This window comes from Cervus canadensis, chromosome 9 (genome assembly GCF_019320065.1).
Source record: "Cervus canadensis isolate Bull #8, Minnesota chromosome 9, ASM1932006v1, whole genome shotgun sequence".
Classification (NCBI taxonomy): domain Eukaryota; kingdom Metazoa; phylum Chordata; class Mammalia; order Artiodactyla; family Cervidae; genus Cervus; species Cervus canadensis.
In genome coordinates this window covers 74565517-74584343 of record NC_057394.1, presented here as the reverse complement: position 1 = coordinate 74584343, position 18827 = coordinate 74565517, and the positions used below count along the sequence as shown (strand labels likewise).

The 18827-nt window shown below is 37.9% G+C and overlaps 1 protein-coding gene and 1 long non-coding RNA gene across 2 annotated transcripts in view; one reads left to right on the top strand and one right to left on the bottom strand.

Annotated features, from left to right (window-relative positions):
* LOC122447079 overlaps positions 1-18827 on the bottom strand; it is a 546471-nt gene that overhangs the window by 292889 nt on the left and 234755 nt on the right. The gene's annotated exons all lie outside the window — the stretch shown is intronic.
* On the top strand, positions 9070-9945 carry LOC122447077 (60S ribosomal protein L39). Its single transcript, XM_043477429.1, has one exon. It carries the CDS (start codon positions 9115-9117, stop codon positions 9268-9270), a length of 156 nt encoding a protein of 51 aa, XP_043333364.1. The 5' UTR covers positions 9070-9114; the 3' UTR covers positions 9271-9945.

The window sequence follows — 18827 nt, the reverse complement described above, 5'->3', positions numbered from 1 at the left end:
TCAACACCACAGTTCAAAAGCATCAATTCTTCTGTGCTCAGCTTTCTTTATAGTGCAACTCTCACATCCATACATGACTACTAGAAAAACCATAGCCTTGACTAGATGGACCTTTGTTGGCAATTATGTATTCTACTTCAATCCACAGATTATGCTTAAGACACAGTTTTCAGATGGTCTCAATTAAATTAAGAGTCTGTTCAACATAAACAGCAATATCAGGAGGGTTTTCTTTATTTTGTTTTGTTTTTTTAGATAAAAGACCTTGAGAGCTTGTTTGGAGGTTCTAGCAGGGGAGCGCAGCTACTCATATACCCTTGACCAAAGACCGGTCCTCCTCTATCGGGGATGGTCGTCCTCCTCGACCGAGTGCGCAGCTTCGGGAGGGACGCACGTAGAGCGGTGAGGGAGGAAAGGGACACCCGCCTAGCCAGCCAGATCAGCCAAATCAACCCTGGCGATCAATGGGGTGACAGATGTCGCAAGAGTTTTATTAGTTGATTAAAATAAACAAATCTAAACAAATGTTCTTAGTAACATGCTCTGCTATTAATTAATACAACCTTTGTAAGAGGACTCCCACACTTTTCAAGAGATTGTAATCAAGGAAATACTGGTTTCACAGAAGAGACTGAGTGCTCATCAAGGCTTTGGTGTCAATTAGTATCTCCTCTTCCTGGTTAATCAGTCTCATTTGGTTCACAGAAACTTTTTTTTATTCTCATCCCATTGTATCACTTTTTCTTGGTGTTTCTGTGGCAAAGGTTATTCAAATTCAAGCACACCAGCTCCCTGAGTAGGTGATACTCAACAACCAGGACCCTTCCTATTAGCCACTTTCCTGCAGCTGTCATCCGTCCAACATCTCACATGGAAACTGAGCAGTGAGGGGTCCGCTAGTTCAAAGGCAGTTGACAAACCTGACAAAGATGCCCTCCTCCCAAATGACCACCACCATGTGAGATCTCAGAAGCCAGAGAGTCTTGTTCAGTTCAATGCCACCTTTGAAGTCCCTCATACAAAGGGGTCCCTCAAACCACTTTTGCTGAATCAATCACTAAAACAAAAAAAGGTGGGGGAGTCTAAAAAGCAAGGTGAAAAACTTGACATATGCTACATCCTCAAGGATCATTACATCCTTCATTTAAGTACTTGCTGAGTGCAAACTACAGGTCAGACACTAGTAGCCCACTGCCTGATATACAGAGAAAAATACCATACAGCCCCCGTCTTCCAAAAATACTTTAAATTAACATCTTTCTTATCTGTGTTTTCATGTAAAGTTGACAACTTATCACGCTTAATTCCTATGCCATTTAATACGCAGCACTGCGCTGCACTTATGCTCAAAATCTTTATTAAAAAAAAAAAAAAACCAACAGTGTTGAAGGATATCACCGTCACTTCTCAGGAATGCCAGGTCCTTTCTGTTTGTCAGCTCTCTCACTTTAGCAGTTTAAACAAGGAGATTTGATTGAAAAGTAAAAACACAACTCAGCTATTTCATACTGAGGAGGTAAATGTGCTAGTTTAAAGAACATTTTTTCTAGTCTCATAACAAAATCCAAACAAGCTAAAAATCAAATGCAAGTTCTTTGTTTCAATAATCCCCCCTTAAAAAAGTGAGTCTTTACAGACCAGACTATATAAGTTAACTAACATGAAACTTTCAAACTTAATTTATTCTTTAAAAGAAAAATTTCATTGGAGGATGGTTGCTTCACAATGTGTTAGTTTCTGGTGTATAGTGAAGTGAAGCAGCCACACGTATACATATATCCCCTCTTCCTTGGATACTCCTCTCATTTAGGTCACCACAGAGCATTAAGTAGAATTCTCTGTTATCCAGTCAGTTCTCATTAGTTATCTATTTTATATATAGTACTGTATATATGCCAATCCCAACCTCCCAATCCATCCCACCCTCCTTCCCCCATTGGTATCCACACATTTGCTCTTCTGACTTCATCTTACCTTAAATCAAGATTCTCTCCAAAATCAAACAAACAAAACAAAAAACCTGGATATTTAATCAACTGGCTTCAAAAATACATAAAGGAAAGTAATTAAGATACACTGATGATAGCAAATGCATAATAATAAAATTGTGGTCACTTATCTTCAGTTGCCTTTTCTTTTCACAGCCTGAATATTTCACAGATAAAAAAGCAGTCATAAACAGGATTTGGTTTGAATCTGTGACTATACGTTTTTAGAGCAATTTTAGTTATCATTCATGTAATATATGCAAATCTGGAGTTAAATACAGCCTCAGGTGTTAAAATTCTTATTCTCAGCCTTAAGGAAAGTATTAATGAACCACAGTTCTGATTGCCAAAGCCAAAGTAAAATATCTCACTGCTGTAGTGATCTAGAAACCAGTAGTTCTAGTTGAGTATTTTCAAAATTCCAAAGGAGCCTCTAAAAATGGATATCATTCTGAAAGCAGTGATCCAGCACCATCCTCAGTGGTAAATTTTTCTCCCTGGGATTTTTGCCAACCTGGAAAAAGATCACTACCACATTCAGATAGATTTATTTCCAATAGATAAATAACCCACATATGGGAAAGTCACCTAATGCTATACCGAGCTCTCAGACTCTCCTCATCACTCCACTCCCTCAGATTGCATTTCTTGGAAGCAGAACAAGACTTAAGGAAGTCTCAAAGCCATTGCGTGCCCCTTCTGCATGCTGCTCTGCCCTTCACAGTCTCTGCTTCCACCCTCCTTACAGTCCCATCATGTGAATAAATGCTTATCAAGCTTCCTAAAGAAAGAGGTCAGCACTTTCAAGAAGCAGCATGTCTGATGAGGCCAAGAACAGCGGACATTGGGTTCATTCTTATTTCAAAGAGACTATCTATCTGAAGGGTTCTGGCAAGCGTAACAACCCAACTCAGGCCAATGTAGTCAGAAAGGAGATTTCATCAAAACACCACGGAGCTCAAAAATAGAATTAGGAAGATCGTAAAACCAGCCTGGAGGATATACATATGGAAAAGATGCCCTCTTGCACAGGAAGGAGCCATCATGAAAACAGTAACAAGGGGATTGGAGAAACAGCCCAGCACCGCCCCCCCAGACTAAGACTGGCCAGCTAATGTGGACCCTGATTCCTCTCGGCTGCATTAACTGTGACCCCAAGCCAGGGTGGCTCTGATATCTGTACCAATCCCAGAAGAGCAGTACAGTGACAATATAAATACCCAGGACCTAAAATGAAAACTGACATAATGACCAGGCTCAGAACTGAAGCTGTCCGAGGCACAAAGAAGTCCAAGGCAAAATTAACAAAGGCTGATGACTCATAAACTTGCAGTAAAGGAACCCAGCTCTGCCCTTGTTCTTGATTCAGTAGGGGCCCAGGGGTGTAGGTTCTATGGAAGTTAAAAGAGCAAATACTGAGAACATGTCTGATTGGCAAGCATTCTGTTGAGGTGGGATTTTTTAGGTGGGGAGATTTTCTAACTGGTCTTCAGGTACATGTGACAGTCCCTCGTTCGCTACAATGGGGGTGGGGGGCGTAAATGTTCAATTTTGAGGACACTTCGAAAGAGAAAGAATTGTTCAATGTCAGGGGCAGTGGGATTTCTATTCTGCCCATTATGTAGAACAAGACAGGGTGGAAGGGATGGAGGGGTGCTTTTTACAGCAATGGTCCTTGTGGCAAGCTGACTCCCAGGACAGGCATTTTCTCAAAGTTTAGGAGAGAAACTGGGTCAGGAGCCAAGGGAGGCCCCGTGTGGCACAGATACAAACCAGAGAAAGCAGGTGCGGGGTAGCACTGACATTGTTTTCCAGCAGTTTTCTGCCATCTCAGCTGAATTTTACTAGTCCAACTGTAGAAACAGCAGCTATCCACAGAAGAGTCTGGGTTTTCAGATCTCCCAAATACAATATTTCCATCACTGGGATTGTGAGCTGCTGGTCATCAGAACTGCAGATTGCCTTTGCATTGTGTTTCCTCTATGCAATCAGACATTAAGAACTCTTTGACATGAAAATAAGGATGCTACACAGAACACGTGCTATGGACTAAATGTTTGTGTCCCTGCCCAAATTCGTATTTTGGAACCCTAATCACTCAATGGGATGGTTATTGGGAGGTGGGGCTTTGGGAGTTAAGTAGGATTAAATGAGGTCATGAGGGTAGAGCCCTCTCAAAAGGTATTAATGCTCTTAAGAGTCATGAGAAAGACTGCTTCTCTCTGCTTCCTGCCACTAGAGGACACAGCTGGAAGTCTGCAACCCAGAAGAGGGCTCTGACTAGACCATGCTGGCACCCTGGTCTTTGGCTTCCAGGCTTCAGAACTGTGATAAATAAATATCTGTTGTTTAAAAATCAGTCAGTCCATGGTGCTTCTGTTACAGCAGCCATGACTATGTCACTAACATATCGGTAAGGCTACTATTAAAAGGCATTGGGCAGCCCCTGAACCTGATCCAACAATACAAAATTATAAAATTGTTCTCCAAATTGGCCCTACAGCACTGTGCCTTTCAAGTTAATAGCTTAACCTATCATTTCTTCCTATACCACTGTAAGTGTATATATGTGTGCTGTGTATATGGGTACACACTAAATTGAGGATCCAGGTTGGAATGAATAAAAAGAAAAGAAAAAGAAAAACTAAGAAGTTTAGAAAACATTTGGGAAAAACTCTGTGCTTTCTACATAGCCTGATGTAAATTTTATGTAAATACATATACTTGGCACCTTAATTTAGCTTTTTAAGCTAATTTTTTAGCTTTCAGTAAAAACCTAGTGATGACCATTACTTTTAACTTTCCATTAGCTTTTCACCATGTTCCTTATGAAATTACCTAGTCAACATTCTCATGCAAAATTTATCTTAAATGCTTAGTACCAATCTCTTTGATTAAGTGCCTCCTAACAAAAGCAAAGAAGAGAAAAAATGTTGTTCAATCTATCCACTTGTTTAAATTAAAATCAAACGTCTGGAGTAAAGAAGTATCTTTAATAAAATACTTATCACACTGAGAGCTTTAAATACCAAATATCACTGTGTATGAAACACCCACATCTTTGAAAGAAAGGACCAACAAAACCCTACCATGAATTCATCAGGAGTTAATACATAGTTTTAATGGTATTTGTGTATTTTTTCTGATATTTTCTGAAAATGCAGAAGGGAGCGTTAATTTTTCCAAACACATTTTCTTTTACTTACCAACAAAAGTTAGTTTGAACAAAGCAGCTTTTCATTTTTTTCTTTATTAAATTCACACCTGTACACAAATTGCCCTTCTCATTTGTAGTTTTGGTGTTCTGATTATTGTTGCTTTCTCCTTGTTGTTTTGCAAGTCCATAATTTGATGGTTGCCTTGGTAATATAAAAGTGGATTCAAACCTTCTCAAAGGCATCTCTATGCCACATTATATATTGGATTTCATTCAGGTGTATTCTCCTTTCTATTTTTTCCCTTTGTGAAATTCAAAGTTACTCCTTCCTTTGTCATCCTGATTTCCATTTTCTAAATACTTTTCTAACTGCCAGTATGTCTTTATTCTATTCAAATGAAAATTGAGTCCATGATTTTGTATGCATTTGAAAAATACACATTTGCACTTGCTTTTTAACCAGTACGGTGACTGGGCACCGTGTTCCACCTGCACAGACAATCACTCACACCTACTATGTCTGATAGCTACCCTAGCAGGGGTTCCAGGAGGACTAAGATCTGGGGTGTAGGGCAGTCAGGAACCATGGGGCTGGGGAGCACCTGGTGAATTCCATTGAGCCATTAGGCAGCACTATTCCTTAGGGTGGCAGAGAGTTTCTGCTGCAGTGGCTGGTCCAATCTCTCCCTCTTCTGTGGGTCATTGTGTAAAGAAGCTATATCTTAAATGTAAAGTGTAAAGTCTCATAAATATAAAGAGACACCAGGTGCAGATTTGTAATAAGGGCTGAGTACTTAGAGTGGAAACTGTCCAGAATCAGTGCTATAAATGACTCAGATTGTCAGCATACTAGATTGATGGAGTTACAGAATTTTAATGCAGGAACTTGGGGTAATTTTACTCAGGAGTTATTTCTTAATCAATAAGAAACCTATAGGACATCCCTATATTTCAATAGGTAAACTGTAGTGGGATCAAGCACCACTCACATTATATGAAAATTTTAGGCTGCAAGTGTGTGTGTTTCTCCAAAAAACAAAAAACAAACAAACAAAACACCTTTTTTTTTTTTACATTCTTATAGAGGCCTATAACAAACAGATCTTGTTGCAGTTTGCACTTAGTTTAGGTGATAAATTATATGGTTTTCCTACTTTTGACCAACAAAAGGATAAAAGTGACTGATTTGGTCCAACATTCCATTTCCACACAAAAGCTATCTTGCTATTTATTATTTTATAGCAGAAACTGTCAAGACATAAAAATTTATGAGACAAATTTATTTGCAAAAGGAAGTTGTAGTTAATAACACAGATCTGAAAACAAAGCAAAATTATTTAGGCACCACTAAGATAAATATTTTAATTATCAATATCAGCACTGTTGCAAAGTTAAAACATATTCTTAATCATAAGAAACAACTTGCTTGTGGCAGTGGTTCTGGGATTAATTAAAAAATGAGGGAAGTCCACTTCGTCATTGCAGTTCAGAAATGTTATTCTTTCAAATATCTTTTTAGTTAAAGTTAACAGATACCAATTGAGCTTTGACCATATACCAGACACTATACTGGGTTCTATGGGAAGACAAGGATGAACAAGGCCATAGGTAAGCCTTTAAAGATATTAGGGTCTAACAGGGAAGAAAAAAAGATATAAATAATGGACAAAATGCAATCATTTAAAGCACAACTATTTATAAAGGATTAGGTTCAAATGAAATTGGAAGAAAGTTCACAATAACAAAGGCTTACTTAACAAGATTAAATTTTCTTTAAAAAATTCTTAAATTTTTGTCTCTTTACAAAAATACGGAATAGGCAGTTCAAAACTGGAGGGTTTTCTACAAAGTCAAGGGCCCAGGCTTCTACATTATTGATCTGTCATTTACAGCCTCCGTTGCCAATGTTATCATAGACCTGGATGGCTGCTCCAGCTCCAGTCATCTCATCTGCATTCATGACAGCAGAAAGGAAGAAAGAGAAGGAGAAACATCTCCCCTTAAGGATTATTTTCAGAAGTTACACATTTCACTTCCCCTTATATCCTATCAACTAGACCTAGCTCACATGGCCATACCTGGCTACAAGAAAGTTAGAAATGTGGCCTTTATTCTTAACATACATGTGCCTGGGTAACACTCATGTATTCTATTACTATGGAAGGAAAAATAAAGCTGCTGGAAGACAATTAGTTGTCTCTGCAACATCTATAGTGACACAATCGGAAAAGAGAAGGTAAATCCTTCTCTGCTGACAAGAAAGGTGTCCAATAAATATTTCCAAGTGAAAAGGCACATTATGGGGTCTATTAGCATCCATTCAATATTTTTTTAAATGATATATGTTTATCAGTGTCTGGAAAAAGTCCTGAAAGTAACACTTGCCATTGGTTTACTCTAGGGAATAAATGGGATTGAGGAAGGAAGAGAAGAGGAAATATATCTACTTCTTCAATTTTTGAATTTTTTGTTAGAATGCCTTGAGAACTTGTATTCTGCTGTCATTTTAAAAACCAGGGGGTTAAAAAGAACAGGATACAAGGAAGAATGTAATAAGACCTTTCAGAGTAAAACAGCAAATAACAGATGAAAGCCAACTAGGGATGGCTTTTGACTTAGGGTGGTTTTGAGTTATCCTTTTAAAATAATAAGCTTTAAACTGGTACAAATTTGAGAAGAAGATAATCCTGTCATAGAGTAAAGCATGAGTTGATTCAAATAGTAAGGGATTATAACCTGTGTCCACTGCCCTGAATGCAGTTGCAATGGATTATCATGAGCAGGAAAACTGGAAAATGTATTGAAACAAGATTACAGAGTGCCTTGAAGGATTTGCTGAAGTTTTGGTTTCTGCTCTGAAGCTGAAGGAACTTCAAAGATTTCCAAGCAAGGTAGTATCAATGACTATATTTGAAAAGATGATCTGTGCAGTAAATGGAAGAATATTCTGATCAAATGAAATATTGAATTTGGAAAGGCTTGTTAGGAGGTCTGACACCTCAGGTCCTGGATGGTGAGGTTCCACATTTGGTTAGAAGCACTAGGAGTGGAAGGACTGGACAAACTCTAAGTATACTGGGAAGATAGAGCAACAGTCCCATTACCCAGTTTGCTTTAGGAGGTGAAAGAGGAAGTTTGAGAACAACACTCTGAGTAATTCAGGGAAATATTGACATTATTAACACAAAAGAAGAAACATATTTATTTGAAGCAGAGGTTTAATTCCACTTTGCATCTTTTCAGAACACAGGTTCGTCCTCAAGATGAAAGTAAGGACTAGAAATGCAGCTTATTGATAATTCGTGGTAATACACTGATAATATGTACATTCAAAGCAGAGAACAGTGGGAGGGAAGTGGACTCAGAATCTTAAGAAGGAAGAGGAGAAGGGAAGAAAAATGAGCACAAACTTAGAAAAAGAAAATATTTCATTATGTTCATGAAAGCATTGATTCCACTAATTTTCACCTTTCTATGAGCTAGCAAAAACTATGTCACTTATGTTACAGGGAAGAAAATAAGGAGTAGGCCTTCATTCATTTAATAACCGTCTATTAAGCCCTTATTAGACATGAGTACTAAGCTAGGCTCTGAGGATTCAATGTGAGCAAATTAGTCCAAGCTTCTGCTTTCATAGTGCTTACATTCTTCTGCAGTAAACAGTCAACAAAAAAGAAATAATGAGTTAGACAATCACGGTTTGAGTGCAATAAAGGAAACAGGTAGAGTGATGCAATAGAGTACCTGGGGGAGGCTGCTTCAGAGAAATAACTAAGAGAAGTCCTCCTTGCAGAGGTGAACTTCGCCTTGAGATTTGAAAAATAAGGAAGAAAAGAAGTGGCAAAAGTCATTCCACCCACAAGGTGAAAATAAGAGCTCAAAACAGAAAAGGACCTGGTGTGTTTAAGAAACATGAAGACTCTCTTCTCTTCTCCGCCATCCTATGTGCGGTTGAGTTCTGTCTGCACCATGTCTTCTCACAAGACTTTCAGGATCAAGCGATTCCTGGCCAAGAAGCAAAAGCAGAATCGTCCCATTCCTCAATGGATTCGAATGAAAACTGGCAATAAAATTAGGTACAACTCCAAGAGAAGACATTGGAGAAGAACCAAGCTGGGTCTATAAGAAGCCTCACATAAAAAGTGGCACATATGTTAAGATCACTTATTTAAGCAGCCGTATCACAGTGAGAACATCACTACTGTAATGCTTGGCTCCTGATGGTTCTTATTTCCTCACTATCAGTCTGAGACCAGTAATAAATATGATACGTTACGTTGGAACTGTTATTGTATTATATGGTTTGTGATGACGTACTGAATAAATACTCCTGTCAGGACACAGGGCTGTCCAATGATAGAAATGTTCTCTAGCTACCAAGTACTTAGAAGTACTAGTAAGTACTAGAAGCTAGTAAATTAGGAACTGTCTTTTTAAAAGCTTTGTTGTCTTATGGTTCCCTATAACTAGCAGCTCTTAAACCTACTGTTACAGGAAGTACACATATGTGTCATCCTTGTACCTGAACGCAGCACCTTTTTAAAATAAACTGTTGGGGGGGGATGCCTTGCCACAAGACATGCAGGATCTTAGTTCCCCAACCAGGGATTGAACCCACTTGGCTGCCAGGAAAGTCCCATAAAAAGCATGTTTATATGCTATTCTATGATGGGAACCAGGGTTTGGCAAACTGGTCTCCCACCTGTTTTTGTATGGTCTGTGAACTGAAGTTCTGCATTTTTAAATGGTTGAAAAAATCAAATATTTTTGACATTTAATAAATTCAAGTTTACCTACCAGAAAAAAAAAAAAGAAACATGAAGAACCTACTGTGTTGCTGCTTACTGAGCAAATAGCAGAGCCTGGCGGTCTACAGTCCATAGGGTCACAAAGAGTGGGAAACAACTGCACATAGGAGAGTAAAATGAGACGGGATTGGAAAGATGAGAAGATGAGCAGAACCTTGCAAATCACAGTAAATAGCCAGGGCTTCATTATCTGAAGGAAGAAGGAGCCAAGTGAAGGGTCTTAAGCAGGGAAGGGACATAATCCAATTCACATATTAGAAAAGGTCAAGAGTGGAAGATCAAGACATAAGATATAATGGCAGTCTGTCTCAAGGTAGTGAACTAGAGATGGAGAGAAAAATAATTTGAGATACACTGAAGGTGAAACTTACAGGACTTACTATTGGAGAGAAGAGAGGGAAGATAAAGAATCAAGGATAACTCCTGGCAACTAAGTGGATGATGGTACCATATATGGAGAAGGGAAAGACTGGGAAGGGGGCTACTTTGGGCACAAGAATGATGGGGGTGTAGGAAAGGGTTGAGGAGATAGCTATCAAAATCTGCATTTTAGAAATATTTAATACTAATACTAAAATGACTATTAGACATTCAAATAAAATTGTCAAGTTGGCAGTTGTCAATCTGTACAACTACAAATTTGAAATCTGTTGGAATATAGAGGGGTTTAAAATCTTAGGACTGGGTAAGTTTATAGATCAGGAAGAGAAAATCGATAGAAAAGAAAATCTGACCAATAACTGAGTCCCAAAGTCAGAAAACTCACTCTGGCCCCTTCCAAGAACCACAGTCGACCTTAGCAATCATTTTATCTAGTCAAGTAGTACTGGGATGGCCAAGGTCATTTTTTGGAACTTGGCTAAATGGAGGTAGAGTTATGAATATATTTAGTAGGTTCAGTAAGCCATATTTCTGTGGTTCATAGCCTCTTCCTTGTATAGTTAACTTACTTTTTACCATCTCTATATAGGAACTTTTTACCATCTTTTTATAGGAACACTCTAATCACCATCTTAGAGATTCTATGTTGGTTGTTACAAGCACAGGTCAGTTGGCAATTATCATGCCCTACTTTTATAAGGGAAAAATTCCAAGGCAATTCTTAACTTTTTCACCATCAGAAGGCATGTGAAACATAAAATGCTTCTCGAGTTCACAAAGTGAAACAAATTCTGGGCAGTTTTAACCTGCCATTGAGCTACACAGTTCATGGGTGGTCATATGACAAGGCAACTATATAAAAAGAAAGGACAAAGGGCTGCAAACACACTTGAGAACTTTAGTAAGTATTTATAGTACATACCTTGCACAGCTTATTCCCTTAATTGCTCTAGAGAAAAAGCTGCTGCCACGTCACCTAATACCATTGGACTACTCAGTAGGTTGAAAATGTTATGAATACTTCATTTTGATTGTTAAGAATTTAAATGTAACAAGACAATGTCTCCATTACAAAGGTTTTCAAGCCCTACAGCCTAGATACATTGATATTCTGAAGACCCTAAAATGTTGTGGAAGAGAAACATGAACATAAACAAGAAGCAAAAAGTTTATTCAAAAAGTTACTTAAATGGATACATGTACATGTATACTTGAGACTCTTTGCTGTCCACCTGAAACAATCGTTAATTGGCTACACTTCAATATAAAATAACAAGTTTTTTTAAGTTACTAATGTTCCAACACAGCATTTTAACTACAGTTCTGAAGGAAAGACATTTGTATCATCTTAAGAGAAATAAATGAGAAACTACACTTAAGAGAAACTTAAGAGAAACTACATCTTAAGAGAAATAAATGAGAAACTACAAATTGAATTGAGCTTAATATGAAGAGTTTCTTCTTTTGTTGTCTTTAAATTTATTTAATTATAGAACTGAAAGGTAAGTCCAAGTAAAATTATTAATGGACTGTGAAACAAAAACAATAAGATGAGAGAAGAAATCAATACAAATTATTCTAATCTCAAAAAGCAAATGGTAAAAGATATATGTATATATCATACTAAAAGTAGTTATTTATTAGGAGGAAAAGATAAATTTAGAATAGTAGCAAAGAATAGGATTTATGTTGTTTGATAATCCTATTAGAGACAAGAAGTGAATCTCAGTAGCACACTGGAAAGGAATTAAAGCTCTTGCTGATTTGAGGCAAAATACTAAGAATGTACAAGATAATATAAATCTCATTCTATCTCACCATGAGGAGGACAATGATGACAAATGGTTAATGAATGTTGTCATTTCACAGTAATTATAATTAATCACTCTACAAGGAGACTTGAAGTGTCATAAAATCTTACAGCTTAAATATGAAAGAAACTTGATTAAAGTTATGCAAGTTAACCATCCTAAAACTTTATATGGCATTACCAATGATGATACAAAACTGAAAAAAAGTCACTAAGCTACACATAATATCAAACAATTTCTATTCAACCAAAAGAAATAATTGCATTATTTTTCGAGTCTCTCTACAGAAAATATTATAAAATCAGTCATATAAAGTGATGACCAACAACTATCCAGGCAAAACTGTAGAGGGAAAAAGTATTATGAAGGCATGTCTTAAAGCTAATTAATTAAAAATATGTTTTTTAAGAATTTTAAGATTTTTTGGTTTATAAACATTTAAAAATTGTTGCAATTTCTCTTTCTGAATAGATATTTACTTTCCTAGTAAATTACATATTTATAATTTTGCATCTTTTTACTTAAGAAGGCCTCTACATTAGATAAGCATCATGCCACACATACCTGGATAGACCTCTGAGGCCTTTGAGCATTCAGATATTGGATAGAGAAAGAGAAACTATGCGTAAGGGTTGGCAGCTATGCAAAATGCTCTTGGAAGTCAAGATAAAGGAAGAGATGTGTTCTTTGCATTCAGCAACCTGAGCATGTTGGTGACCTTGACAAGACCTGAGTTCCTGGCATAGGGAAGATGGAGTCATATTGGAGAAGGTTGAAGACCAAACTGGCCATGTATAATATTCAATTATACTGTGCTGGTTATTTTCTGGTTTCCTCTCTAGATCAATTTCCCACCCTTCCCTGCCCTGCTTAGCCTTGGGAGGCTGACTTTTATCAACTGCTTCACCAGCCCTGCCTGCTGGTTTCCCCTTGGGTGGACTAGTTAAAGGCCTTGGCAGAAAACTGACGTGATGGACAGATTAACTAACATAATTATAGAGGTCCTTTTTCAGTATATTCATATAGCAAATGATTATATTGTATACCTTAAACCTATACAATGTTGTATGTCAATTATATCTCACTAAACCTAGGAAAAATTGATTAAATCTGAGAAATAATTATTTCAATACAGAGAGTGTACTCTGAATGAAATTTCCCTGCTGATGTAGAAACTGGCTTCGGTACAGCTATTAATACAGAAAAGGAAAATCTCACTGATCCATCTTTGACGTTTCCTAGCACTTTCTCTCTCAAGAAGATTATTAGAAAATGCCTATCCGATCATGTCACTCCCATGCTTTAAATCTTTCACTGTTCTCCAGTGTGTTGGGAGTCAAGTTCAAATTTGCCAGCTGAATACACAAGCCTTTCATTCCCTGAGTTCAGCCTACCTCTTCATCTTCACCTCTCGCCATTCTTGACTCGAGTTGGGAGCAGCCATTGCCACTGCCTGCCCACTTCCTGAGCACACTGCGCTCTGCGGGCCTCTTTTGTCGACACACGTGTGTGCCTGATTCCTCAGCTACTTGGAATGCCCTTCCTCCTCTTCTTCCTTCAAGGTTTATCTCAACCATTCTCTTGGGGGAACTACTTTTTATACTCCTTCGAATGCAAAAAGTACTTCCTTTTGATATTCGTATAGTCTCTCTCACATGAAATTGTCATGCTTAACATTATAGCGGTTACTCGTCTGTTGATTATTAGCCTCTAATGATTTCTGGAGAAATTGTTCATTTTGATATTTCCAGCATCCAAGACAGTCCCTGACATGTAGCAGCACTTAAATGTGTGTACATATTGACTAAATAGATTAGAGAAATGAGGGGAAACTTTGGTGAGGAAAAGGGGACACCACAAGGTTATAAGAAAAGACATGGATTTGTGAAGACATGAAATGAAAATATTGGGAATATTTGTACTAGGAAAGACAGGATATAAGATAGCCCATTTTCACATATGTAACACATTATCACAATTATAAATAGGCATATTTAAGGAAATGTGCTAGAATTGTGTCAAAAGAGTATATTTAAACATGAAGAAACACTTTCATCATAACTGGGGCATATGAAAAGTCTTCCTTTATACTTTTTAAAAACTGCTATCCTTGGATTGAGATTGACATGTACATAACATTATACTTAAAACAGATAACTAACAAGGACCTACTGTATAGCACAGGGAACTCTGCTTAATATTCATAATAATTTGAAAAAGAATAGATACATGCATATATATAACTGAATCACTTTGCTGTATATCTGAAACTAACAACCAGTCCATCCTAGGGGAGATCAGTCCTGGGTGTTCATTGGAAGAACTGATGCTGAAGCTGGAACTCCGATACTTTAGCCACCTCATTCGAAGAGCTGACTCATTGGAAAAGACCCTGATGCTGGGAGGGATTGGGGGCAGGAGGAGAAGGGGACGACAGAGGATGAGACGACTGGGTGGCATCACTGACTCGATGGACATGAGTTTGAGTAAACACCTTTAGTTGGTGATGGACAGGGAGGCCTGGTGTGCTGCGATTCATGGGGTCGCAAAGAGTTGGACACAACTGAGCGACTAAACTGAATTAAACTGAACAACATTATTAATCCACTTTGCAACAATATAAAATAATTCCAATGGCATCCCTAAAAACATTTTTAAAAAATAAGATGAAAAAACATCTTGCTTAATGGTTTGGGTAGGCATTTGCCTGGAGGAAAAATGGAAATATAGTCTTACATCTATTTAGAGTTGCATATATAAGCTAGTCCACCTGAGTCAGGATAGCACAGTGGTGGAGTATAGACCTGAGCACAGTTCTCATCCTCACTTCATGACTTACTATTAACTTATTACTACCTACTACTTGCTAACTATGTCACTTTTATCATCACCAACACTATTGTTTCACATATAAGGAAGTTATGATCCAGGAAGGTGCAATTACACTCAGGGTTCCGCCTCAAACCAGGTATTCAGATATGCTTCCCACTACACTTTCCATGACAGAAGGACTAGGAATTGAATGAACTGAATGCAGCTGGGCTTTTACACAGTTGTATACACAGTGAAAAACTGCATTAAGAATTCAAAACTGTGGAAAACAGTGTGGAGATTTCTTAAAAAACTGGAAACAGAACTGCCATATGACCCAGCAATACCACTTCTGGGCATACACACTGAGGAAACCAGATCTGAAAGAGACACGTGCACCCCAATGTTCATCGCAGCACTGTTTATAATAGCCAGGACATGGAAGCAACCTAGATGCCCATCAGCAGATGAATGGATAAGGAAGCTGTGGTACATATACACCATGGAATATTACTCAGCCGTTAAAAAGAATTCATTTGAATCAGTTCTAATGAGATGGATGAAACTGGAGCCCATTATACAGAGTGAAGTAAGCCAGAAAGATAAAGAACATTACAGCATACTAACACATATATATGGAATTTAGAAAGATGGTAATGATAACCCTATATGCAAAACAGAAAAAGAGACACAGAAGTACAGAACAGACTTTTGAACTCTGGGAGAAGGTGAGGGTGGGATGTTTCAAGAGAACAGCATCGAAACATGTGTATTATCTAGGGTGAAACAGATCACCAGCCCAGGTTGGATGCATGAGACAAGTGCTCGGGCCTGGTGCACTGGGAAGACCCAGAGGGATCGGGTAAAGAGGGAAGTGGGAGGGGGGAACGGGATGTGGAATACATGTAAATCCATGGCTGATTCATGTCAATGTATGGCAAAAACCACTACAATATTGTAATTAGCCTCCAACTAATAAAAAAAATAAAAATTAAAAAAAAAAAAGAATTCAAAACTGGAATCATGTATAACCTTTATCAATAAAATGATTAAAGCTCTATTTTCATTAGGCTTATTTTTTACTGCAAAACACTTTTCTGTTGGTGGGTTATTTAAAGACTTCCTTTCAAAACCAAAAGGTTTAACATTACTTCCTTACTTGAAGCTAGAATTTTTTAAAGGTAATTGAAAGTTAAATTGACATCAGGACCCCCCACAACAGAACTAAAAAAGAATGTTGGCCTTAGGGCTTCCCCAATGGCTCAGAGGTAAAGAATCCACTTGCCATGCAGGAGATATGGGTTCAGTCCCTGGGTCAGAAAGATCCCCTGGAGGAGGAAATGGCAACCCACTCCAGTATTCTTTCCTGAATAATGCCAAAGACAGAGGAACCTGGCAGACTACAGTCCACAGAATTGCCAAGAGTCAGACACAACTGAGCAAATGAGCACACACGCACACACAAAGTTTGTTACCTATGAGAAGCTTCATATCTATTATTTAGAAAAAGCTATTCTCCAAGTCAGGCTTCAGCAATACGTGAACAGTGAACTTCCAGATGTTCAAGTTGGTTTTAGAAAAGGCAGAGGAACCAAAGATCAAAATGCCAACATCCGCTGGATCATCGAAAAAGCAAGAGAGTTCCAGAAAAACATCTATTTCTGCTTTATTGACTATGCCAAAGCCTTCGACTGTGTGGATCACAATGAACTGTGGAAACTTCTTCAAGAGATGGGAATACCAGACCACCTGACCTGCCTCTTAAGAAACCTGTATGCAGGTCAGGAAGCAACATTTAGAACTGGACATGGAACAACAGACTGGTTCCAAATAGGAAAAGGAGTACGTCAAGGCTGTATATTGTCATCCTGCTTACTTAACTTATATGCAGAGTACAATATGAGAAACGCTGGGCTGGAAGAAGCACAAGCTGGAATCAAGATTGCCAGGAGAAATATCAATAACCTCAGATATGCAGATGACACCACCCTTAAGGCAGAGAGTAAAGAGGAACTAAAAAGTCTCTTGATGAAAGAGGAGAGTGAAAAAGTTGGCTTAAAGCTTAACATTCAGAAAACTAAGATCATGGCATCTGGTCCCATCACTTCATGGGAAATAGATGGGGAAACAGTGGAAACAGTGGCTGACTTTATTTTGGGGGGACTCCAGAATCACTGCAGATGGTGACTGCAGCCATGAAATTAAAAGACACTTGCTCCTTGGAAGGAAAGTTATGACCAACCTAGACAGCATATTAAAAAGCAGAGACATTACTTTGCCAACAAAGGTCTGTCTAGTCAAAGCTATGATTTTTCCAGTGGTCATGTATGGATGTGAGAGTTGGACTGTGAAGAAAGCTGAGCACCAAAGAATTGATGCTTTTGAACTGTGGTGTTGGGGAAGATTCTTGAGAGTCCCCTGGACTACAAGGAGATCCAACCAGTCTATCCTAAAGGAGATCAGTCCTGGGTGTTCATTGGAAGGACTGATGCTGAAGCTGAAACTCCAATACTTTGGCCACCTGATGTGAAGAGCTGACTCATTGGAAAAGACCCTGATGCTGGGAGGGATTGGGGGCAGGAGGAGAAGGGGACGACAGAGGATGAGATGGCTGGATGGCATCACTGACTCAATGGGCATGAGTTTGAGTAAACTCCATTAGTTGGTGATGGACAGGGAGGCCTGGTGTGCTGCGATTCATGGGGTCACAAAGAGTCGGACACGACTGACTGAACTGAACTGAACTGAACTGAACTGACTGAGTGATGAAATGGAGGGTTTCATCACTAACCAGAACTATTTTCTGGTTACACTTGGACAGCTGAGGTATGTGCTTGTTAGACAACTGTAGGCCCATAGATAGGAGATTTACTGTGTGTGTGTATATGTATATATATCTATATATATATCTTTTTTGTTGAATACATTTGGAAATTGGTCCTTAGTTATCTTTTTAAATATCACTTTTACTTTAATTTTTTTTTCCAGGACAAAATGTAGGGAGAAGATGAAAGTTTAAATGGATTATAAATAAAAATCATAAAGATTCATGAAATCATCAATCCATTCGTATTTATAGAGTTTGCATGCCTCTCATAGTTTTAAGATGATTATTTCACAGTCAGGGTTATGGTTTTCTCTCAGTAATCTCTGCCCTTTAAAAATTCAATTCATAGTAATCTTTTTCTTCCTACATTTCATGAATTAAGTCTTCTCCTCCAGTGTGATAGATTTTTAAAAAACCTAATGACTAAAAAAAGATTGTAAATCTTTTTGCAGCTATTATAAATAACAATGTCTCATTTCTGGATGAATATTAAGAATTTGCACTGTGCTTGCTGTTTAAAATATCTTTTAAATGTCCACAATTGAATTAAAGCCTTATGTTCAATCATGAACCATGAAATTAGTTGGTATTACCAGTGTTCTGCAACTCAGCCCTTGAAAAAATTTAAATAAAAAGATTGCAATGCAAAATTACTGAGTCTCAACTAAAACTGGGTCTTTGTAAATTGATACTTTATAAATGTCTTGATTGCATCACTAACAAAGGACAAAAAACAAAAGAACCTCACCTTGACTGCATAATTCTTTATTTTAACCCCTCCCACCCCCAATAAACCAGGTAAAGTAGATTTTAGTGGCAGAGAATATCACAAGATTATTTCTTTGTTTCAGTTTTTTAATGAGAGCTAAGATTATATTTACATATAGTGTCTGTTTAAATTTTGGATGACTTCCTGACCCATTTAATCAAGAACTCATTTCACCCAAATGATAAAATATTATATAGTGATCAAAATAATAGACAAATAGTCAAACAGACTATACTGCAAGATCTGATCTGAACTGAAGCCAGCCAAGTCTTTAC